Source organism: Solea solea, chromosome 17, assembly GCF_958295425.1.
Source record: "Solea solea chromosome 17, fSolSol10.1, whole genome shotgun sequence".
NCBI lineage: Eukaryota > Metazoa > Chordata > Actinopteri > Pleuronectiformes > Soleidae > Solea > Solea solea.
The window spans coordinates 14,350,668-14,375,455 of record NC_081150.1 but is presented as its reverse complement, the minus strand read 5'-3'; the positions used below and the strand labels follow the sequence as shown (position 1 = coordinate 14,375,455).

At 40.9% G+C, this 24,788-nt stretch overlaps 3 protein-coding genes across 6 annotated transcripts; 2 read left to right on the top strand and 1 right to left on the bottom strand.

The window, feature by feature from the left end:
• Window positions 1-143: 143 nt before the first annotated feature.
• Window positions 144-14,156, top strand: capn3b (calpain 3b). Of its 2 annotated transcripts, XM_058614191.1 has the most exons (23): window positions 144-688; window positions 3,748-3,817; window positions 4,154-4,272; window positions 4,439-4,572; window positions 4,991-5,159; window positions 5,729-5,812; window positions 5,926-6,017; window positions 6,163-6,240; window positions 7,043-7,203; window positions 7,323-7,492; window positions 7,589-7,600; window positions 7,913-8,121; window positions 8,258-8,294; window positions 8,694-8,717; window positions 8,932-9,018; window positions 9,460-9,534; window positions 9,619-9,676; window positions 9,754-9,821; window positions 9,941-10,009; window positions 10,099-10,177; window positions 10,891-11,007; window positions 11,122-11,180; window positions 11,534-14,156. In XM_058614191.1, exons 1-23 carry the CDS (start codon window positions 341-343, stop codon window positions 11,558-11,560), a joined length of 2,346 nt encoding a protein of 781 aa, XP_058470174.1. In that variant the 5' UTR covers window positions 144-340; the 3' UTR covers window positions 11,561-14,156. The 2 variants fall into 2 exon arrangements, with proteins under 2 accessions (XP_058470174.1, XP_058470173.1); XM_058614190.1 differs by lacking the exons at window positions 144-688; window positions 3,748-3,817; window positions 4,154-4,272; ... (6 more) ...; window positions 7,323-7,492; window positions 8,694-8,717 and having other exon boundaries at window positions 7,593-7,600.
• Window positions 11,789-22,031, bottom strand: znf106b (zinc finger protein 106b). 3 transcript variants are annotated; one of them, XM_058614186.1, is made up of 21 exons: window positions 21,887-22,031; window positions 21,474-21,594; window positions 21,301-21,362; window positions 20,779-20,970; window positions 19,529-20,683; window positions 19,100-19,442; window positions 18,950-19,004; window positions 18,686-18,840; window positions 18,165-18,225; window positions 17,329-18,085; window positions 17,178-17,224; window positions 16,954-17,087; window positions 16,606-16,740; window positions 15,814-15,930; window positions 15,415-15,654; window positions 15,180-15,242; window positions 14,426-14,545; window positions 13,718-13,789; window positions 13,563-13,634; window positions 13,334-13,480; window positions 11,789-12,757 (listed from the first exon to the last, which is right to left on the bottom strand). In XM_058614186.1, exons 2-21 carry the CDS (start codon window positions 21,510-21,512, stop codon window positions 12,698-12,700), a joined length of 4,026 nt encoding a protein of 1,341 aa, XP_058470169.1. In that variant the 5' UTR covers window positions 21,513-21,594; window positions 21,887-22,031; the 3' UTR covers window positions 11,789-12,697. The 3 variants fall into 3 exon arrangements, with proteins under 3 accessions (XP_058470169.1, XP_058470171.1, XP_058470170.1); XM_058614188.1 differs by having other exon boundaries at window positions 15,415-15,606; XM_058614187.1 differs by having other exon boundaries at window positions 17,329-18,082.
• Window positions 22,032-22,114: 83 nt separating this feature from the next.
• Window positions 22,115-24,451, top strand: churc1 (churchill domain containing 1). The gene is made up of 4 exons (XM_058614192.1): window positions 22,115-22,283; window positions 23,379-23,514; window positions 23,932-24,002; window positions 24,124-24,451. Exons 1-4 carry the CDS (start codon window positions 22,245-22,247, stop codon window positions 24,211-24,213), a joined length of 336 nt encoding a protein of 111 aa, XP_058470175.1. The 5' UTR covers window positions 22,115-22,244; the 3' UTR covers window positions 24,214-24,451.
• Window positions 24,452-24,788: the final 337 nt, after the last annotated feature.

Sequence of the window (24,788 nt, the reverse complement as noted above, 5' to 3'; positions counted from 1 at the left end):
TAAATGTACTTTTCATGATTTGGTGATAGCAAAATGCATTCATGGTATAGATTTCAGTCAACACCCCTGACAGTCAGGGTCTCTCTCTGAGAAGCCTCCTCCCCTCCTTAAAAGAGGCCTATATTTAGGTCCAGGGACACAACAGTGACTGTGGGAGTGTTTGTGTGAGAAGCTGCATGTCGGTTGGTGACTGTCCACAGTATTTTAAAAGGAACTAAAAGTGATCACCAGAGTCAGGGAGGAGGGCACAGGAAGTTTCTTTGGGCTGTTTTGCAAGTTCATTCTCTGTTTCTACAACTAAGGAAGGACTTTACTTCATGAACTGCTCTCTGAAAGAGAAATGCCAAAGTCTAAGGTAAACACTCATAAGATGGGGGACAGAAAACATGACAAGAGAGAGCCAGTTGTGGAAGAGACAAAGGTGAAAGTGCTTCTTGAACGTGAAGCGTCATTCGAGCCTGATGAAAAAGCTGATTATGCTCCTGCTGGTGCGAACTCAATCTACTCTGCGATTCTGAGCAGAAACGAGGCCGTCAAAGATGCCAAGCGCCTGAAGACATTTCTGGAGCTGCGAGACAAATATGTGAAGAAGAAGGTTCTGTTTGAGGACCCCCTGTTCCCTGCAAATGAATCCTCACTCTTCTACAGTCACAGACCTGCCATGAAGTTTGAGTGGAAACGCCCCTCGGTGAGTGCCAGTCTTTCATCATTATCACATCCATTAAGTGTAGGCCCAAGATCAACTCAACATGTTTGCAAATGCTCTCCTCTAAAATCTGTACGTGTCTCATCACTTACTCCACTGCACACAGATTGGATGTCACGTTGATTGGGCTGAATGGTTGCGGGTGCATTCTCCGAGGTTATCACCTTCTACAGTCACAAACAGCTGATCGAGGAACATTCTCTGCCATGAGTGGGCAGCATAGTGTCTGAGCAGTGTTGGTCTCAGGTTTTCACGTGTTCTTGAAACACAAATCTTTGATTGGCGTTCGGTTTATTGTGAAAGCCTGACAGCAAATGGGTCTGATCTGCAGCCATTAAACTTTAGGTCTGGCATGAAGAGAGTACGAGACATGCTATATGTCCCTTGACTCACAGTACTGTACTGTACTGTACTTCATGGCAGCAAACTGACACAAATGTAAACACTGATAGACTAACGCTTGGGGGGGTGACATTTAACCACACTTTGGTTGCAGGGGGCTTTGGTGCCAATCCCAGCTGACATAGGGCAAAAGACAGGGTAACAACAGTCAAACAACCGTCCACTCACACCTACAGTCAGTTTGAAAAGTGTCTAATTTGCCTTATCCCCAAATCTGTCTGAGGAAACCGGAGAAAACCCACAAACACAGGGGAGAACATGCAAACTCCAACTACACCAACCGTGTGCCCCAGTATGAACAATTTGTGTATGGCTATATAAGACCATTTAACCATTTATGTTCTTGGGAATAAAATTAAATCAATACATGGCATAACAACAGCTTTTGTAATATCACTTGTATCATTATGTTTTTTTATATTACTATTTTACACACACACACACACACACACACACACACACACACGCACAACTTACCACAATTATTTAAAAATATTGTTATTTGAATTACTCTGCACTTCATTTGAAAACAACGATGTTACTAACTAATGTATGTGTCTGATAACTATAAACTGTCAGCTTAGCCTGTCTTAGGTTAGCTTAGCACCAAGGCTAGTAGAGGACACAGCCAACCTGAATAAACAAACTATATTGTTTAGTGTGTACATTTGTGAGATTTAGACATGCTGGTGGTATATTTTTATACCCAGGAGAGAGTTAAGCTAGCACTTTCACTCCCATTTCCAGTTTTTTTTATATGCTAAACTAAGCTCCTAGCTTCACACTTTATAAGTTATAATTTCTCAGCAACAAAGCAAATAACTATACATAGTAGGACTGTACAATTTAAATCTGAGTATATTCAATGCAGAGAGATTACTGGAGTTAAAGTAGTTAGATTAATCAGTTTAATTTGGGGACTTATTGAGGTTTATTGTCTCCATCCATTCGCTCGTTGACCATTCGCTCACACAAGAAAAAGTCAAGATTGCTTATTTGCAAATGAATGAGATCCAAACAATATTTAATTTCAAATTGCTGCCTTGTTGAAATCCAGGGAAATATGAACCTCTAATTGCTGCCTTAATGGCTGACGAAATTGCCTCTAAAAACATTGACATGAGATCATTGATACATGAGTCACATCAAGGGGTCAGCAGAGGTGTCCACTCTAAATTTGGAACATGAGGCTGCATTTCTACAGCTGTAGTTATGGTCAGTTGTGTCATTACAGGACTTAAGTTTCTGCCAAAGTATCATGTGAATAAACTCTAAAGGTAAATCTTTATTTTTAATGTTATTAATCTTCTGGGAACATTTGGGATATAACATCATTTTTAGAATTTATAGTTTGGCCCAATGGATCTCAAAAGATTTCAATGTACTTCTTTGTGTTAACTAATAATAAATAAACTAATAAAAAACACCAAGAAACATAGCAAATAAGGAGGAAACAGCCAGTTACACATGTACATAACAGAAATATAATTTTCCATTGTCATTCCAAATCCAGAGATTAGAAATCACTTTTACAAAACCCATTCAATCCCATGACATGAAATTGCTTCCATGACCTGTACGTTGCTTTAAAAGAGAGCTCCAGCATAAATATATCCCTGATGACAGCTGCCTAATTTGGCAGAAGATTCAAGATTCCCACTGAAGCTGTCAACCTTGCTGCCCTGACAGCGCCATGTAGTTATGAGGTGAGGGCTTTGCTGTGCTCAGTGCAGCATTAGCACTTGTCCAGAGGACTAAAGAGTCGTGACCCGCTGACCTCTAACAGCTGACTTCTCACAAATATGCAGTGAAAGTCAGAGGGCGACCCGTGGTCCAACGTCCAGCCCAGCCTGGGAAATCTCTCCAACTCGTTTTCAGTTTCAGGGTCAAGTCCATATATCGCAAATCATGTCAAGCAGAGTTTAAATTGTCATGACGTTTAAATGCTGACCACTACAGAAAACAATAAATATCATTTTTGTGACCATTAGTTTAAAATGGCAAACTGATGTACAAGAACTATTAAAAACAAAACATTTACCTGCTCTAATTCTATAAATTATTTTTTTTCTGATCAGAAAAAAACAACTGAGTTTTCAGTATACAATATACAATATTATCACTTATCTGGATTAAAAGCCTTTACAGTAAGTTAAGACCGAGGAGGTCATAGTGGACTACAGGAGGTCCAGGAAGACTGAACACGCTCCCCTCAGCATACATGGAGAGGAGGTGGAGCGTGTAAACAGCATAAAGTTCCTGGGCACATTTCCTCTGACCTCTCCTGAAGTGTGAATACTTCACACCTGGTGAAGAAGGCCCAACAACGGCTCTTCTTTCTCTGGAAGTTGAAGCGGTCTGGAGGCCTTAATCATAAGTCTTATTGTTATCATCCATGAAATTGAAAAGGGTAGAGAATTGAAAAGGTGCTTCAGATTTGTCCTACTATTGACCTCATCAGTCTTTTAGTCCGTTAGTCTTGTGGCACAACCAGGGCCAAACATTTTGTTTCATCAAATAAACATACCTCATCTGTCATTTCATCTTGCCCAGTCTTTCATGATGAGAGAAATAGAATAAAAACATGTTGCAGAATATGTTCAGAAACATCTCTTAATTCTGGTTTTTCTTTACGACAGGAAATTTGTCAAAGCCCTCACTTCATCATAGATGGAGCCAACAGGACTGACATCTGTCAAGGAGAATTGGGTAATTTTGGACTTTGACTTGTAAAGTAACTTTATTTCCTGCTAGTTTTTCAGATATTCCAGATTTTCCCAACTTTTGATTTTCATTGTAAATAAATAAATAAATATGTAACAATAAAAGAAACAGCTAATAAATATTCAGCTATATGCCAAAATCCTGTGTGTTTACAAGCAGAAACAGACCGACAGAGTAGTAGAAGTACAGAAAATATAAATGAGACCTATAATGCCTGGTATGGAAAGCAGAGGAACAACTGGAATGACCCTGTTCAGTTATTGACACCTGCAGTGATGTGGTTTGCGTTTGTTTCATATCTCGTGATTCTGCTCCTGACAGGTGACTGCTGGCTGCTCGCCGCCATCGCCTGTCTGACGCTGAATGAGAAGCTGCTGTACAGAGTCATTCCAAGAGATCAGAGCTTCACTGAGAACTACGCTGGCATCTTCCATTTCCAGGTTTTTATTCTATGTCACATTTTCAGCTAAAATTTCCTCGAAATCGTGCCCTGTTTTGTTTAGTTTTTTTGCAGTGACTCAGTTTGCTTTTTAGTATTTATACAGTAGGTTAGACTCATCGTCTCATTACTAACTACCCACTTTCACCTTGTGCCCTGCTTTTCAGTTCTGGCGTTACGGGGAGTGGGTCGATGTGGTTGTGGACGACCGCATTCCCACCTGCAACAACAAGCTGGTGTTCACCAAGTCCTTCAGGAAGAACGAGTTCTGGAGCGCTCTTCTGGAAAAGGCTTACGCAAAGTAAGATAAGTCTGTTGATGTCGCATGCACAGAAACATCAGATTGGATTAATTTGAACAGTTATCTGTGGTTCTCACACTTTAAATACCTGAGAAAATATTGATGAATATTGATTTAATTTATAATTTTTCTACACACTGTGGTCAAAATTCCAGTATTTCTGATTTTCCTCCAAGTACCACTCGTGGTATACGTACCACAGATTGAGAACCATGGGTGTAGATGATTTACATGTGAAACCACTGACTTATAACCTCATTACATTACATTTGGAGGTAAAACCTATTTTAAGACCTTTAACATTTGCATATTTTTTTTCCCACATTGGCTCCAGACGCTGTGTAGAATCTATGCCTCAGATAACAAACAAACATGTCCGTGCACTGAACAGAATGATTTTTACCTCTGTCTCTCTCAGGCTGCACGGGTCTTATGAGGCACTGAAAGGGGGGAACACACTGGAGGCCATGGAGGATTTCACAGGCGGAGTTACCGAGTTCTTTGACTTGGCCGAGGCGCCCAAAGATCTCTACAGCATCATGAGGAAGGCGCTCGAGAGAGGCTCGCTGATGGGCTGCTCCATCGACGTGAGTGGTCGAATAAGAGCGTGGAAAACACAGGAAGACACAATGGACGTGCTGCAGTGACCAATTAACATAATCCAACCTGGGAAAGAAAAGAAATATGCATGAGTGTCGAAAAACAACAAAAAATCTCATATCAGCACAAATAACACAAATAATAACCATTAATTGATCATTTCCCCATGCAATTTTGCCTTTTTCAACAAGAAGGATTAGCTGATTTAGAGTTTGATTTTTGTCATCCCACTTTAGCCATCGTATTTAGCATAGATTAATGCATCCGTACCATATTTGTATATATTTTGTTCCACTTTGTGGAAAACTGTTAATATACTATATAAATCAACTATATATATATATATATATATATATATAAATAAACTATATATATATATATAAATATATATATATAGTTATCTAATAGATCATTTAATAAATTACAACCATTTAAAAACGAAAAACAGTAGGGAATGAGAGCTCAGAGTTTAACCCTTTCATAATTTAACAATTTAGTTGCACTTGGTGATAAATATTTCCTCTCGACGTGTGTGTATGTATGTTGTACCTCTCAGGTTGTCTCAGCCAGTGAACTGGAGACTCGAACGGCACAGGGGCTGATCAGAGGTCATGCCTACTCCATCATAGCCCTGGAGGAGGTACAGTTGAATGCTGTCTGGCCGTAACTGCAAAATTAAAAAAAAAAAAAAAATAAAATAAATAATGTAAATAATGTACTTTCCCATTAAAACTAATGACTTGTCATCGTCAGTGTGATGAAGTTGCAAAGGACTCCAGAATCCGCCTGATTCGCCTGCGCAATCCTTGGGGCCGCGTGCTGTGGAAGGGACCGTGGAATGCAAGGTGAGAATTTATTGCCTCGAGTCTTGACAGTGTTGCTGCAGTCCTGGTACATAATGTGTCACTAACGCGCCTCAGGTCGGAAATGAGAAACTGCCGCCGCAGAATGTTGACACGGTTTTATTGGTGTGGTTTTATTTTTCCATAGCTCAGAGGAGTGGTCGACTATTTCCATCGCGGATAAGGAGAACTTAAAAAAACAGACTGTCGAGTCCAGTGAGTTCTGGTAAGTGAAACTGGTGTGACATTTATTTAACATTTTATTTTGGCCCATTTTTAGAATCATTCACAATAATTCACCATGAATTCAGTTGGTTGGTATTCTTCTAAAATCAAACACCATCAGCTGTACCTTTTACATTTTTACCTTAAAGGGATACTTGAGTAAAAGTACAAGCATCTTACCAGATACTATATACTGTAATATAATATTACTTAAGTACAGTTAATGTCATATACTTTTAAGACTTTTACTTAAGTATCCAAAGCAATTTTCTGATATAAAATGTACTTAAAAAGGAAGGAGTGAGGTTGGAGCCATGGTAGCACAGTGGTAGGGTGAGTTGTCTTTCAACTGGAAGGTTATGGGTTCAATTTCTGGCTCTGCTAGTCTATGTGTCCTTGAGCAAGACACTTAACCCCATGTGGAATGGGTGGAAACTATACAGTAAACAGCTCATCAAGACTAGAAAAGCTCTATATAAATCCAGACCATAATACCAACTCTTCTTCTTCTTCTGATTTTATTTGGTAGTAACGAGTAACAAAGACAGTTAGAGGAAATTTAGCGGAGTAAAAGTTGCTAGAAATACAAATCACAAAGTAAAGTACAGATACGGGAATTTTGTACTTCAGTACTTTGTAACATTACCACACTGATTCTAACACATTCATTTAGCTCGATTTACCATCTATAAAGAATAATACAACCTCCGTGGGAAGCAACCCATTCCAAAAAAGATGGTAAAAACCCCTCAGGAAAGGAAAGTTTTTCTCTTACCAGCTTCCTCTTTCGTGTTCCTATCCAGGATGTCTTTCGACGAGTTCAAGAGGAACTTCACCAAACTGGAGATGTGCAATTTGACCCCCGACGCCCTGCAGGGTGACGAAAGACACAGCTGGACGGTATCGGTCAATGAGGGCCGCTGGGTGAGAGGCAGCTCTGCTGGCGGCTGCAGGAACTTCCCAAGTAAGTCTTGGTGGTTTTTTTTGGTAGCTTTTTTGGAAGCAGACTGGTGGCCAGTCACCGGGGAAGGGATTAAGTCTCATAAAACTCCAGTCAGCAGAATGACGTCTTGCATTTTCCAGGCACATTTTGGACAAACCCCCAGTACCGGATGCAACTTTATGAGGAGGATGATGAACCAGAGGATGGAAAGGTGGGCTGCACCGTTGTTGTGGCTCTGATGCAGAAAGGCCGACGGAAGCAACGCTTCCAAGGAGCTAAATTCCTCACCATCGGGTTTTCTATCTACGAGGTACAAGAACTTTAACATCCCATGTTTCCTCCTGGTATCTTTCCATACATCTGCATCCACTGGATTTAAACTATCATGTCCTGTGTGTCTCTGCAGGTACCAGAGGAGGTATGACCATCTCGGTGAAGGACATTACTTTCCATTACATTGACCTGTGACTCCAAAGAGTTGTGTGTGCAGTACATGTAGTGACACGAGAAATGTATTATAGTGTTTCAAGACACTTTTTGGGAATAATCGTCAGATTTACCCATTATTTGGCTTTTTGCAAAATATGTAAATGTGAGTGATGAGATAATGTGCTCGTTGATACGACAGAGCATAATATCCAACTAATAGACATAAAGTACTGTAGGGAAAATAGAGAACCTGTGGAACGATCTAATTCCGATTTCTAAATCTCACTATTTCCATCCACAGATGCAAGGGGAAGATCAACATCTCGAGAAGGATTTCTTCTTGTACACAGCCTCCGTAGCTAAATGCAAAAGCTACATTAATCTACGAGAGGTGACCGAACGTTTCTGTTTGCCTCCTGGGGAGTACGCCATCATCCCCACGACCTTTGAGCCCCATGAAGAGGGCGAATACATCCTCAGGGTTTTCTCCGAGAAGAAGAGCACTTCCGAGTAAGGAGCTCTGAGGGTGGGGCCGGCGAGATGCTGCTCATGACGTTATTATGGGGGATTGTTGACAGTGAAACTGCGAAATATAGCACCAGCATCACGTCATAGGAATCCTAATGTGTCTGTTTTTCCATCACAGGGAAACGGAGAACACCATCGAGACTGGCAAAACACAGGTTTGCAAGTTGATTAACGAAGTAGCAGGGACAAAGTGGGTTTATTTGAATAATAATTTGGACCAATACTGCAGTGGTGAAATTTACCTACCTACCTACCTACCTATTTACCCACCTTCCTTTCTACCCATTTACCCTCCTTCCTTCCTTGTATGTGGAGACCACTGTGACTACGATCTGCTTTCATGCCGCAATATCACTTGACTGTAAATCCAAGTTTGGAATTCTATAAATTCCATCCAAACTTTGCTCTTGAAATGTCTTTCTTCTCCTAGTGCACGTGTTTCACTCATTTTCTCTCCTCACAAGTATGACTAACAAACTTCAATGTCTGAGTGTTTTTTCCTCCTCTTCATCTCATTTCATCCTCCCGTTCCTCCTCGTCTTACTGGGAATCAGCAAGACGAGAAAAAGAAAGGAAAGGTAACGCATTTGCTGTTAAACTCTGCTCCCCCCACCCCCTTCTTCTGTCTGTCATGTCAACTTCGGGCGACATTGGCAGCTGTCGTTAATGCCATCATTGAATACACAGATTGTATATGGTGGAAGATCTATATTAATTTTCTCTTTTCTGTTTCCTTTGTCTTTTAACTCCCTTCTCTCCGCTGAAAAACCACGGCCATTACCTACTTGCCAGCCTATTGTGTTTGTGTCAGACAGAGCGCGCGCCAACAAAGAGATTGAGCACGACGACATTCAGGGGGAGAAGAGGAAGAAACCAAAGGTTGTGTTTAACGTGAATGTGTATCGATGGCAACTTTTTTGTGTCAAAATGAACTTTGACCTTTGGCCTCATCATAATTGCCTTGCACCGATGACCCCGTAATGCAATCTTGACTAGGTCAAATAACGTTGCCGCGAATAATAAAACCAAGTTTGAAGCCAAATGATCTCAAGTGGCTCAGCTGCACCTGTTTTCCCATGAGTGCTCGGTTTAGTTGCACATGTGCTGCTCTCCTGTGGCGCAGTGGGGAAATGCACACATAATTAAATCAAAACATGCAGTGATGGAACAAAATCAGGCAACAAGGCAGTTAGAAAATATCACTCTCTATGCAGATGATACTGTTTTCTTATTCTCTGCTCTAAAAATCTGTTTTACTTTTAATTCCAGCAACAAGTGTCATGTGTCTTCTTTTTCTACATTTTGTTTCAATGTCCTCAGCATAAACTGCTAGAACCCGAGGAGACAGACGAGGAAAAACATTTCAGGGCCATTTACCAACAGATTTCTGGTGACGTGAGTACCAGTGAGACTGAGGACGATGACGGGTGAACACCGCGTGTTTAATTTGAGCTGACACAAAACGTGTTTTCCCACCAGGACATGCAGATCTGTGCCAATGAACTCAAGACCATCATGAAGAACGTGCTCGCCAAACGTGAGTGCGCCGGACAGACGAGCTGTCATTGATGTAATCAGTCTGAGTCTCGACGTTAAACGTTACTGTCTCCACAGATAGCGAAATAAAGACGGAAGAAGGTTTCAGCCTCGAGACGTGTCGCAGTATGATCGCTTTAATGGACGTATCCTTTCTGAGACGTGTGAAAGTGGCATCGGCAGGTTGTTGGTTTGAATCCCTCCTGTGATCTCCACTAGATCAAAATCTGCACTTTTGGTTTTTCTATGACTGAACTTCTTCCAGACGGACGGGACAGGAAAGCTGAACCTGCAGGAGTTCAAGCACATGTGGAAAAAGATCAAGCAGTGGCAGGTCGAGTGTTTTCAGTCACTTTCACGTTTGTTTATGTTATTTTTTTTATTTTACCTAACTAACTGTCAGTGTCTTTTTTTTTTTTACAGCTGATATTCAAGCGTTACAACAAAGACAAAAAAGTCTCCATCAGCAGTTTTGAGATGAGGAATGCCATTAATGATGCAGGTGAGCGACGTGATGGGAATAACCGTTGACTCTATTTGCACATTTTTATTATTGCATTTTGTTTATCCAGAAATGCTGATAAATGGCTTTATGTGTATAATTATTAGACTGTTAGATGACATATTTTTCACTTCACAACAGACCAGTGGTTCTCAAACCTTTTATACCAAGTAGCACCTGAGAATATACTGAGCTCATGCCGTTAGCACCAACGTTAAAACCAAAGGAACGTTCTACAAAGGTTATGTGAAGGTTGTGACAAAGTAACGTTAGGGGAACGTTCTGGGAACCGAATGTGCAACCAAAAACATTGGGAGAACGTTGGGAGAACATAGGGAGGAACCTTCAGGGAACATTCCTAGAACGTTCTGGGAACCAGAAAAGCTGGGGAGTCAGCTACAGACTTTTCACAGGGGGCAGATTTACTCTCAATAAAATAATCTGCTCTCTCATCATCCTCCTCTTCCTCACATAAGATGACTCTATTATTATCCATTTAATTTTCTACGCCCTCTGGTCAACATTCCTCCACTCCCCCGGTATATACAGTAGAACGGTATTTCTGGTATTTCTGAGGAAGCTTGCGTACCACCGTTGGTGCACATACCACAGTTTGAGAACCATGGCAATAGAATTTTCTACAGAATACAATAAAATACCTTAGCTTTCTAATTTGCCACATATATCACACCAACCTTTGTCTCCACATGAAGGCTTTCACCTCAACAAACAGCTCTACGACATCATCGCCATGCGCTACTCAGACGAACAACTCAACATCGACTTCGACAGTTACATCTGCTGCTTTGTGAGGCTCGAGGGCATGTTCAGTGAGTACAAATCCAAATCTTTGCAGGAACACATGCAGCTCAGCCTCAAAGGTTTTTATTTAAAAAAAAAAAAAAAAAAAAAAGCACACACATGAATGTGTGTTTCTCTTGCAGGAGCTTTCAATGCCTTTGACAAAGACGGAGACGGAATCATCAAACTCAACGTGCTGGAGGTACAGTACATCATATATAGCCAAGATTTGGTGTTATTTTTATATTTTATTGTATGCAACATGACTTGAAATGAATAAGTTTGCAAACAAAAACTCAGTTATGGTCTGAGGGACCTGTAATAATCCCTAATTTATTCAATGAATACAAAAAAAACAGTATTTATATAAGAAGATTTGCTGGTTTTGTAGTTTTATCATTTTAAACTGGACATTTCAAGACTTGGTCAAACCAAAACAAGCATAAACTGTGACATTTTGTCTTCACGGTCATCTTTAAGCCTGCATTTAAACCTGTAGTTGTTTATTTTAAGACTATTTCACTCATCCGACATATTCTCTTTGTGTCTTTGCAGTGGCTCCAGCTCACCATGTACTCTTAAATCGCCTTTTTCCCCCCACACCCGACTCAGCTGCGGACATTCACGGCAGCAGTTTTGTTCCCGTCACTTCAGTCTCTCTTTAGTTAAACCGCCAGAGTGAACAGAGTGCGCTAAGAGCCTATTCATGTGAACAGATTCCATGTTCCCACCGAGTAAACGATATAAACACTGACATCGTAAAGCTACGAACATCATGTGCGAGTCAAAGCAGTCAGTGAATCAGAAGAATGACTATTTTTGTCCGTTTATTGCCGTACACACACAGTATGTATTAATTACAAATGAAACCACAAAGTATTACATCATACAAGTTGACAGTGTTCACTCTCACTTTCTATTGTTGCCCGGAAAGAGATGAGTGTTTGAGCATGTTTAGCAGCAGTTTTGTAAATAATCCTCTCATGATCAAAGTTCTCTCACGTGTAGGAGTGACGATAGACAAGAGACTAAATGTGTGGAAGAGATGAAGGAAACAGTGTGTCAGCTGTGGAGTCAGGAAACATAACAAAATATTGTTGGTGTAGGACAAAAAAAATCAAAAATCAAATCTGTAATAATGAACTGATCAAAAAAAAAAGAAATCCGACTTGATGATTTTGTGATATTTACACACACAAACGACATGTTTATACATTTTTAACAGTAAAGCCGTCGTTTCTCTGTTCTACTTCCGACTAAATGATCCCTTCCGACACTGTGGAAGACGTCAGAATGAAATACTCGACCGCAAGGGACTTGAAATTCAAAGCACCAACTCCACCAGCACCAATGACCTGTGATAGTTTAGCTCACGCACAAAGTGCGACGATGGAAGTTGAAACACACCCATAAAGCTGAGATCGCAACCTTCGTTCATATACATGTAAACAAGATTCATTTTAATGGCAAATTATTGCAAAAGTCGTTTCACAAAAAGAGATTCTATCATGCACAGTAAGGTGTCAAACGAAATGCTTGAGCGCGCATGTCGTTTCTTTGGTGTGTGTCCTCCATTAACTGTCAGTGTTCACAAGGTCAAAGAGACCCACGTGTCCATTCAAGTGGAAATCCTTGGTTTTTTTTTTTTAACAAAGTGAAAGACAAAAAAAAGGCTCAAATACTGTAATGGATGACAGTCCCGGCGTCCTCTGCGTCCCCTCAGTCATGACTGAATTCACTGTCTTTCTGCACGTGGTGCTGCATGTGGACAGGCAGCTCCTGTGGGAAGGAAGAACATCGAACTGAGCAGAGTTTTCATGCGTTGCTGACTGAAGATCCTTGCGCTTGTAAAGCCTGCCCCACACTATAGAGGAGTTTCAAATCTGACACGGATGACAATTTTTGTAGCCGATTTTCAACACTTTCAGTCCTGAGAAAGCACAGACTTGACGCAGGAGCACACACTTGGCGTTTCATCAAATGATTTTAAGGGAGGACGTTCCAGGGATTTGGGATCTCACAGAAACTCAGACTTCAGAATGTAAACAGACATGGAGGCGGACTGTCTGCGTCGTCAGTTAATAGCCACTGTGTGTGTGTGTGTGTGTGTGTGTATGTGCGCGCGTGTGCAATGCTTTGTGGCTGAGAAGACGGAATCAACTTGGCTTGTACAAGTTTTGGTTCAATAGAAAAGAACGCAACGTGTGTTAAATCCCTCACACTACAGGATCATTTGGCCAGATAATCTGTTCAAAATCAAAATCAGCCTAAAATTGGAAGACAACCATGATCGTCGGAAGGGCCAGATCCTCTAGTGTAGGGGCGGGGCTTAAGAAAAGGCCATTAGTCCGTCACCTGCTGAACTGACTGCTGAGTGCAGAAGAAGGAGTTGCAGTTTCTCCAGCGACACTTGACCGTCTGCAGCTTCTGGTTGGTGTGATCTCCTACAAGATGCTGCACTAGATGCTCCGCCATGCCGAATATTAGAGAGCAGTTATGCCACTGGACAAGAGGCAAATGTTAAGTTAGAACAAAACATAAAAAAGGAACATATTAAAGAAGAATCATTGCAATCATTCTTCACCCAGCAGCGGTGGTTTTTCATCACGTTTAGCTTGACTGCTTGAATGCTGCCATCATAACAGCCGGTGTAGATCTAGAAATGAGGAATAAAACACAACCATTCAGTCTTTACTCGTCAACCTCCTCCAAAAAAGGGTCAAGAATGGACTGACTTACCACACTCTTATGGATGGACATGCACATCACCATGTCACTGTGACCGCCGTACACCTGCAGGCGGTCGTGTGACTAGGAAGAAAGATACAAAGTTATAAAAAATATCTAGAGTATATAAAAGCACACAGGATGTTTTCACATAGTCGTGAATAGTTAATATAGAGTTAACTGTTATATTTTAGATTCTTCAGTGGCCATCTTTTGTTTTACAGAAAGACAGCTTTGCACAATTCTGTTTTTTTTTGTGTGTGTTTACTACATAATCATCACAGTCATGTGTGTTCTTTCTCTTCATTATTAAACTACACTTTAAAAAGTGATAAAAACAACACTGAATGAGAAGGCGTGTCCAAACCTGACTGATTAATGGTTGGTTGCACTGCTTATTATTTAAACTGCTTAATACTGTGTCAAAACTGTGAATAAAATAATAATTTGACTCTTGTTGTTTATTGGGATTATTTGTGGCAGTGGTTCTGTGGCAGGGACACAAAGACATTAATCATTGATCACAAAACAGTGTTTTATGCTCCTGAATCTCCAGTAAATAGAACTCGGCTCATCTGTGAGTAAGGTGAGTATTGACCAAAAGTTAAAAAAAAAGGACAGAGGAGAATTTATTTGGCATATCCATAAGTGTGTATGCCAAAGTCAGTTTGTCAGCTTTTAAAAACCTCGTAGAAAACTGCTCGGAGGACGTGTAAATACCTGTAGCTCATACACTCGCACCAGCTTATCCAGACAAGCTGTGACCATCACTTTCCCCAAGATGGAGATCGACGTGACGGCATGATTGTGACCCTTGTAGATCCGAATCAACTCGCCCGTCTATGACAACAAAAATAAAAATATATAAAAAGACTGACATAAGTGGTGGGCAAAGTTTCTTTTTCCTCATATGTAAACATTAAAATACTTTATATTACCCTATAGTATAAATCAATTACATGTAATGGACAGTTTTTACCAAATATAATTGTTTAAACAATTTTATGACTGAACAAGCCAAAAAAGGGCTTTTTATAAGAGAAGTCAAGAAACATACAGTACATTTTAAAATTGATATCAACATTTGCCTAGTATTCTGATCATCTAACATCCAAACATCAATTAATCGATTACTAAACTATTTTGATAACCGATTCATTGCTTTGAAGCTTTATTCATGATTAAAACAAGTGAATATTTTAGTTTCTTTGCTCCAGATAACAAATAAATCATTAAAACTCCATCATTTTGGTTTGTGGATAAAACAAGACATTTCGAGGACATCGTCATTCCCAGGTTCGACGAACACTGATCGACATCTCTTTAACGCTGTCTGACATTTTATGGACCAAACGATTACTCGATTAATCTTGAAAATAAACGACACGTTGATCGATGACGGAAAATAACCGATAGTTGCAGCTCTACATCTAAAACAGCGGGCTTCTGATACTCGAGTGTCACCAACACTTACATGGATATTGTGAGCATGAACGGATGTGTCACTGGAGCCGCTGAAGACCAGGTCATTCACCACCTGAAGACAAACAAAACTAATTCAGTTTGTGTGTGTGTGTTTTTTTTTTTTTTTTCCCCAATTCATGACGTAGAATGTTGCAGCAAATGTTTAAATATTATTTAGGAGGATAAAATTAACCTTTTCTGGCCTGATTCACATAGATATGTCATAAATAAAATCACGTCGATACCTTCATACACAGGACAGTTTTGGTGTGACCCTCCAGCGAGCGCAGCAGCAGGCCGTTCTTGGCGTCGCGCACGCTGATGGTGCTGTCGTAGGAGCCGACCAGCAGCACGCGGCGGGCTCCCTCCTGCGCGTTGGCCAGGCAGCTCACGCCCCGAGGGCCGTGGCATTCAAACACGTCCAGCTGTTTCAGAGTCTGACGAGACCCAGGTGATGAGAATAATGTGAGAGGGAAGCAACGATCCTAACAAAGTCCATTATGAAAGTGTACATGAGAAGGATTGACCAGAAAAAAGAAGAATCTGTACAATAAGAGACTGAACACCAAAAGAACTTGCGTTTTACTTTCACCACAATACTTCAACCCGTAAAAATTCAATTCAAATGAACCTGTTTAACTCACCTTTGAATCATAGGTGGCGACCGATCCGTTGGCGAGTCCGACGTACAAAGTATTCCAGGCTATGTGCAGACACAACACTCGGTCTTGTAAGGAGATCCTCTCCAGGCACTTATTTGACTACAGAGTGTGTGTGTGTGTGTGTTAAAATGAAAAGATAAAAAAGGAAAATAAAGCATTAAAAACACAGGAAACTAATCAGAGAGGGTACAAGGCTTACAGACGTGCGTGTATAGTTTTAACGGTTTTGAAATGGTTAATTTTACTGGTTCTATTACTGGCATTTTAATGGACAAAAAAATAGAGTTTGTGGGCTATAATTTGTCAAATACAACCCTCATGGCAGAAACATCGTTTCAGTTACTAGGTAGGGGTTGTAATCCATTTCTGGCAAGTGAAAAACATGCATTTTACTGTTTTTACAGGTATTTGAATGGGCAACAAAAACTGAGCGGGCTTAAATCAAACAATTCTAACTAATTTTGACTTGATACGATCCAGTCAATACTATGTCTAGGCTTAAGCGTGTGTACTCACTTATTTTGCAAATGAAAAACTGCCTTTCACTGGTTGTGCTGGCTTTTTACAGGTTTGTTTTAACAGGCAAATGGAAATCAATGGCCTATAATCTGCCAAATTAAATTTTTGGTTAAAAACCCATCAGAAACCCAGTAAACACAGAAAAATATGAAACATATTTATGAACGTAAGAACTTAAAACACCTTAAAGAAATGAGTGCGTGTGTGGCAATAGATGAAAAACAGTTTGTCGAGGTCTCGGCGAGATGTTTGTACCTTTATGCTGTAACAGCGCACGGTCTCGTCACTGGACCCAGTGTAGAGGCGGGCAGACATGTTCGGGAGCGATGACACCAGCAGGCAGTTGACTTTGTGTGTGTGACCGTCAAACACCGCCTTACACTCCCTGGTCTGGCAACGCAGCAATGAGGAAAATACAGGTTCATTTTCTTTTTTCGAGGTTTCTTAATTTGAACCAAAACAACATTGGTTGGTACGTTTCAAGCCTGAAACATTATGTTATTAAAGTGAGTTCAAACGAGGTACACATTTATAAACACACGTAAGTGGACATGAATGGATTGAGAGTCAACAGCTCTGCGCTTTGAACCACGAGCAACTCACCGCCAGACTGTAGGCCCGTGCCGTGTTGTCTCCTGAACACGTGTACAACATGCCTCCGTGGATTTGCAGGGCGTGTACGGGCCCCGAGTGATTCGGGAACACTCCCAACGACGGCTCCTCATCTTTGACGGACTCTGTGACACGAGTGATAAAAAACGCTTGACATGTTTCGAACCGACTTCATTGTTGTGGGCCTTTTGAAAGAACGAGAAACATTTCCTCACCCACGGGAGCTTTGTCAACTTTGACCAGCAAATTAAACTGATTTTTTCTGAGGGATCAGGAAGAAAAAAGGTCGGTCATATTTCAAATAAGACACACCTGTGACATTTCAGAGCTCCACATCCCAAAAAAAAAAAAAAGGGCAGAACTCACCTGTCAACGACGAGTTGCTGAGAAGTCTGTGTGCTCACAGAACTCAACGCCACACTTGCTGGACTCTGCCGAGACTCTTTGTGAAGAGGAACATCTGAGACAATGTCGGGCGAGTCCTCATCTTCTGATTCAAGGTTTATGAGCACTTTATCCGACTCTATCATTTTGACAGAGTCATCACTCTCATTACCGTCACCGTCCACTGGCACTGCAGCAGACGTGTTTCGGTCTCCTTCAGGAATAGTCTTCCCTGACGCTGACCGTCTTCCTTTAGTTTGATTTCGTTCCGCCTCTTCCTGAGAATCACTTTCAACTGTCCACACTGCTTCCTGTGCATCCCTAGCCGTCTTTACACAGTCCTTTAACCCCTGCCTTGACTCTTGCTCCTTCTGCCCGGCAGATGATTCAGTATTCACCGATGTCAAGGCAGCAGCGGGAAGCGTGGGAGCAGCGACGTGCCGCGGTGGGTCAGAAGGAAATAAGGGCACGGGGTGTTTTAAAGGCACTTCAGGTGCAGCAGCAGCAGCAGCAGTTCTTGAGGAGTCAAAGTGATTGGCCTGTCCAGCTATAGTAGACAAAGTCATTGTGGCAGGTGATTTCTGTCCAGAGGACATGAGGAAGGCACTAGAGGTAGGATGAGGAGAGAGTCTTGGTTGCAAAGGAGTAGTAGCAGCAGCAGCAGCAGCAGCAGCAGCACCACCACCTGGTGATGAGGTGCTGGCTTTCTCCAATACATGGGATGCTCTGGAGTAACCTTCTAAGAAAAAAAAAAAGTGTTATTATGCATTGCATTGTTGAGGGTGCACAAGTTTGTTTGTATGGTTTTTGTACATTACCTTGCATCCCCTGCAGGATCTCAATGCGCTTGGTTCTCAGGCAGTCGACCTCAGAGGTAAACTGAAACAGCAAAAGAAGCAATGAGGGGGGTCAGCCATGTTTGTTTATTTATTTATATATATACATACACATACATATATACATACATATATATATATATATATATATATATATATATATATATATATATATATATATATATATATATATATATACACATATATACACACATACATATATACACATACATATATACACATACATATATATATATATATACACACACACACACACACATGCATACATATATACATACATACATACATATATATACACACACACACACACACATATATATACATATATACACACATATATATATACATATATACACACACACACACACACATATATATACATATATAAACATATATATATACACACACACACACACACACATATACATAAATATACACATATACATATATATACATAATTATAGGTAGGGGCAGTGTGGTACCTGCTGTCTCAACAGCAGCAGTTGTTGGACTTCCGTGTAAGCAGCTTGCAGGGCGCTGCGAGCCTGGACAAGATTTTTGTCCAAATCCTGCAGCGAGTGGCTCAGCTCGTCCTCTCGCAGAGACACAGAGAGCAGCTGGTCCATCTGATCCTGGCCTGTATTTAAGCAATCGGTAAGGATTGGTGGGACAACATTTTCTTCTCAGTCTGTGTTCCATGTGTATCGTGTATTTTAAGTGATTTAATTGCACAAAAATCTGGTTACCTTTGTTTGCTCTTTTCATTTTTACACCTGGATCTTTGTCAAAAGAGTCATTATTCTGTAAGAAAATTAACAATTTATTTACAACGATAAGAATGTGGCAGGAAACTGAAGTTTGCAATTACATGTAGGAATGAACAATATGCTACTCACGCTGTTGTGTTGCCGCTTTTTGGCACCGCCATTGTCTCCCAAAACTTGATTCTCATGTTCCCACTGTGGTTCAACTTTGATAGAGACTGCTGTGACTGTGGGACTGCTCCCACCACCCTGCTGCGCTGTGCAAGGTTCCTGCATCTGAGGATCAGACTGTGTCTCCCTGTGGGAGCTGGTATTGGTCGTGTCCTGGGCTGGAGGAGCTGAATTCAATTGTATGTCTGAAGGAGTGTATGGGATTGAGTCCCAATGGAAACCTTCAGACAGAGGCAAGTCAGTGTCCTGTGGTTGTGATGTGCCTGCTTGGTCATTTGAACGTTTGGCCAACTTGATTCCAAACCTGTAAACACACAGTGTACAGCATAAATACAGACATACACCAAATAAAAGGTACATTTGCTCCTCCCCTGCTGGTGTTTTTCTCACCTGGGCCTTCCAATAAATCTGTCCTGCTTCTTTCTTTTTACATCACTGAAAACCCCCGTCCGGCTCTGTCTATTCTTGGCACCTGACGAAGTAAGCAACTTGTTCGGCGTTGGTTTAAGTCCAGCCTTTTTCACTTCCTGACTTTTTCCTGATTTGTGGGCAATTCGAACCTTGCGGGAAACGGAGCTGGCGAGAACCCGCTGAGATTCTCTCTCCCCGTTGTTTGACAGTCCATCAGCAACCACTGATGTCGTCTCACTATGCGGAGTCGTTTCTTGTCCCACATTGAAAGCTGTCTGCTTTGGATTAGCAGAAGCAATGTTGGAAGCAGAGACGCCAGCATGGGCTGCAGGTGCAGGGGTGTAGACCTGTGGAGACTGCACGGATGTAGCCCCAGCACCTGAATGTTGCGCTTTCTGTGTTGCAGTCTGTTGTGCGGTGCTATGACCAGCCACTCGAACAGCCGCTTCACCGTTCTGCTTTCGTGCTTCACGTTCTGCTCTGCACGGCTCCCTCACTCCCAGCGCTCTTCTGATTTGCTTCAGCATCGAGGGGACATTGACATGCTTTACGGGAGCTGCACTGGTGGATGTGTTCTCTGGAGCAGGATTAGAAGAAGAATGTGATGCCTCGAGTTCTGGCTGAGAAGATGCAGCACACTCATTCTGGCCTTTATCAAAGACTCCATTATACTGTCTGTAATCACGGTCATATTGGCTGAAGACACACCATGTCATTTGTTCTGGCGCGTCAGCCGGGGTACTTCCTTGTGTGTTGCACTGTCTCTCCGTTTGTGAGTGCTGCCCATTGACTGAAAACTGGTTGCAGACAGAAATGTTGCCATCATGTCTCATCTGGTGAGGAGGCTGAGGGGCGTGCTCTCCAACAAAACCCTGATGCCAAGCTTTCCCAGCATGTTCTCCTGAAGAAGCAGCCAATCTTCCACTTTGATTGTGCCGAGGTGTTTCTGTTTGGTAAAGGGGACTTTGCTGACTGGCCACTTTATTCTCTTTGTTTTGGACAACAGCATAGTTTCCTCCTGTCTGATGAGTTTCCTGAATCGGTCCATGAGTCCATGCGTTCACTTGTGCAGATTTTCTTTGTCGTTTTTGTATTTCTGCCAGCCTCCGCTTCAGATAACTCAAATTTGCATTCCTGTGAAGGAAAGAGTTGTGAGTTCACATGCACTCCTTTTAATGCGTAGAAAAATCTTTTGGACTTTTTAACCGATGAGCAAAATAAATTCTTACTTGCGCTCTAAAGTTTTGTTTCTTGCCCGGAGGTAGCCGATGGTGCTGTAGGTCAAAGTATCACACAGAGAAATAGGCTTCGACTTCACTTTCCTCAAGTTGGCTATGTGTTCAGCGGTGGAGATGTGCTGGCCGTATTCACATAAACTCACGGTAGAAACCTTACACACAAAGCATTGATGGAGCTGGTTCCTGTTCATCAACACAAAACCAGAAAATGTTTTTTGTCAGATGAACTGTACATAGGCATCCGGAGATACTCACCTTGTTGCGGTCATCAGCTTGTCGAAAAACACAAACATTTACCTGGGCTACTTATTCTGAAAAAAAAGAAACGTGTAATCAAACGTCTCCTAATTTTGTATGACAGTTGTGTGAAGGGACACATTCAAAAATGAATGTGTTGGATTCAGACCTGAACTTAGTCTGTAGGGTTGTTGTTTTTCTGTTGACTTGTGGAGATTAATTCATGGTCAGTCCAACAGGTAATCTTTTTTAATATCTGACAAAAATGTAACTCACATGCCCAGCACCGTCTCCAGCTCTTGGTGATGTTGCAGACTGTGCATATGCTCCTGGGATTCCTGGAGTTGGGAAAATACAGTATGTGTCAAGATTACAGGTCATTAAAAGGAGGTCTGTTCAAAAACCAAACATTAGCCAGTGCTGCTGCTGTGTGCATATGTTTCACTTACATATCTTAAATACCCCTGGCGACACAGAATACAAAACATGTTCCCTTTTGTAAGATAGTTCTTGAACTTTTCCTTTGCAGGGCTTCAATTCCCTGGTGAGAGCTGAACCATCGTCATAGCTCTGAAATAAGAACAGCACAGATATGTAAACACAGCGATTGATCAGCATCAAAGCCTGAAGCAAATAGAGTAAACAGCGGGTTTAGAGAGTAGCCCGTTCGTGGCATTTACGTTGCAAACAACAAAAGGCTGCAAAAATCGACTCTACATTTAAAAACAGACACACAACGTGGTGGAAAACTAGCCTGTGCTCACTAACAAGTTAGTTCAACAGTTGCAAGTTGACGTTATAGTTAGTCAAACAAGTTGTTAAAGCAAAGTTAGACGCATTTAAAACAGTTTAAACTCCTCACAGTATTCAGGGGTGACAGGTGAACAAATCGTAACTACTAGGAGGCAGATTTCTCACGGCGACAGGACAAGTACACTACTACTCATAGAAACGCCATGTTTGTTACGCGCTTTACGTCAAATGTACGTCCGTGTAAAGCGTTTGACGGCAGCGGGTTTTCACAGATCTGTAAGTCATAGCACAACCGCGGGCAACGCCGCTCTGTTTCCGTGACTATGTTTTGCCGATCTAATACGCTGCAGGGGCCGTCTGAAAATGCGGAAGTGGAGTTTTTAAGCTTAAAAAACATAGCGCGTTGCTCGTTGTTAGCTCGTTTTTTTAATCGTTAACTGATTTAGATAAAAGGTTTAAAGTTAAAAATGTGTAATGGCTGTGTACATAAAGAGTATCCGGACCGGGTGAGTTCTGTTCACTGAGGAACATACTGTTATGTCATGAACGATAATCTTACTCGTAAAAATCTGGAGCTACTAACGTTCATTTTTCGTGATGCTAGTTATTTAACTACCTCTAATGCTTAGAATAAAAACTTTTAGAATGTCATCATTTTAGATTTTTTTTTTTTTTAAAAGCGAGTTACATCTGGTGTGAAGTTTATAGTGACTTGTAGTGTATTTTGGTGTATGGCTACTCTCCTTCCCCCCTTCTCTAAATTTTAAATATCTTTAAAATGTTAATATGATAGCTCTGCAAGTGTGCATGGTTTCCTGTCAGAGTTGTTCATATATTGCATGCATCTTTGCCTTAAAGAAGATAAAGCACTGTCTTATTCTCATTACTGTAGTAGCAGGAAGGGTGTGGTGAGGAGAGAAAAAAGGCAATGACTATTCATAGCCACCAATCAAAATAAATGATTGTGAGAGTTATGATGTTCATAAGTTGTTCATGAGTTTATTGATCTTATTTTCATGTAACAGAGCATCGTCTGATTATGACACAATAATTAGAGGATTAACAATACAGGGTTTTCTTTGGCAGATGGCCAGGGGTTAGGGTTCTGATAAAATATAAATGTAATAATATTAAACGATTCAGAAAATGTGCTTGGATTAAACATTAAACAGGAGCACTTATGTAATGCCTCTTTCAGTCTGTCTTATGTGATTTTAAATACAAATAAATAATCAGCCTGACACACTCCAGTATCTAGCACTGTTTATTCAAGAAAGTTACACTAGCAAAATTCTGTCTTACGTTATACCTAACATATAGACCTATCATGCTATGATAATCATCAAAGGTACAAAGGTCAACAGTGGCCTTTAAAGATAATATTAAAGGCCATCATAGGTCCACAATAACACACTATAATTTGATTATGTCCTCATAATGACTGAAATCTGATTTGATTTGTGGTTTATTACCTGCTTGTTAATTGTCCTGCTTTCTGGAAATTATAGCTTTTTTCACTGTATTTATTTTCATTCAATGTTTTAAACTGAATTTGTGTTAATTTTGCTTCAAACTAAAAATGAGATTGATTCCTTGCACAGGGGAACACCTGTCTGGAGAATGGTTCCTACCTGATGAACTACCTGTGCTGTGCCAGCTGCCATCAGAGGGACTTTGTACTGATCAGTAACAAAGCCACAGCGGACGAGGACGGAGAGGAGATCATCACATACGACCGTGAGTCTCTCTTCTTTTTGGCCCCAGCGAGGGAGTTACACATCACAGCTTTCTAAACATTTGAAGTCAACTAAAAGTCTCCCCAATTGATTAAGTTTTAACCCAAACAATCAAAAGTATTTGGACGCCTGACCAATACACCAATAAGGACTGTAATGACGTATTCAAATTAGAGTTGGTTCCCCTTCTGCAGCTATAACAGCATCCGCATTTCTTGATTTTGAAGTGTTTCTATGGCAATGTGCCCTTCTTTAATGTGTGTTCTGGCAATAGCACAATACGTTTCCACAGGAGTGGTCATTGTCAGTAACCCCATTTTCCAACAGGGGGAGACACGGCATGTTCCACCTGGGAAAGAAATTATAAAACAAGATCAGAAGTAAAGATAATGATAATAATTGTAATTTTTCCTTCCAGATGTTTGTAAAAACTGTGACCACGTCATCGCCAGACATGAATATACATTCTCTGTTGTCGATGAATATCAGGTGAGTAATGCTGTAATTAAGCAGATTCTAATGTGAGGAACACAAAAACCTGTAACAGAACTTAATCTAACATTATTCAGGGATAGTCAATCTTTTAATAAGTCTGCATTGTATTGTACAGGAGTACACGATGCTCTGTATGCTGTGTGGAAAGGCAGAGGATTCCATCAGTGTGTTACCGGATGACCCCAGACAGTCTGCTCTTTTTTAAGCCTTGAATGACACCAAACCTGCAGGTCATCGCTCGCATTTTACTTCAACTAACACCAACGGTGACGTGCTGTTGGCTCCTCACCTCAGGTCCCAACCATTTGTATGGTCCATTCACAATTTAAGCACATATCCTGCATTACTGGTATAGCAGTTGGGCAGAAAATATGGCTCAAATTACTTGTACTCTGTATGTTACTGACTGAATTGTAAATAAAAATGTTATCTTGCCTCTTGGACCCTCTGATTTTGACTTCTCTGTGAATCTGAATAATCGTAAATGATAAGTCTTTAAAGTGATCAGGAAAAACAACCTACCTGTATCTTTCCATACTAGATTACTCATAAGTAATACATCTAGGTGCCATTTTAATAAACACTGTTAATTCTTAATTTCATTTTTAGTTTTTTGGGGCTTATACCAGTTTGGATTCACTAAATTAATTCACAAGTCTAAGACAACAGAATCACTCTCCTAGTCTACCTGTAGCTGCTTTGTCAGTGTTTTTTGTTGTGGACCATCTTTTATGATTTATCTGATCCGACAGTGCAGCCACACATGGCGCTATTTTCTGT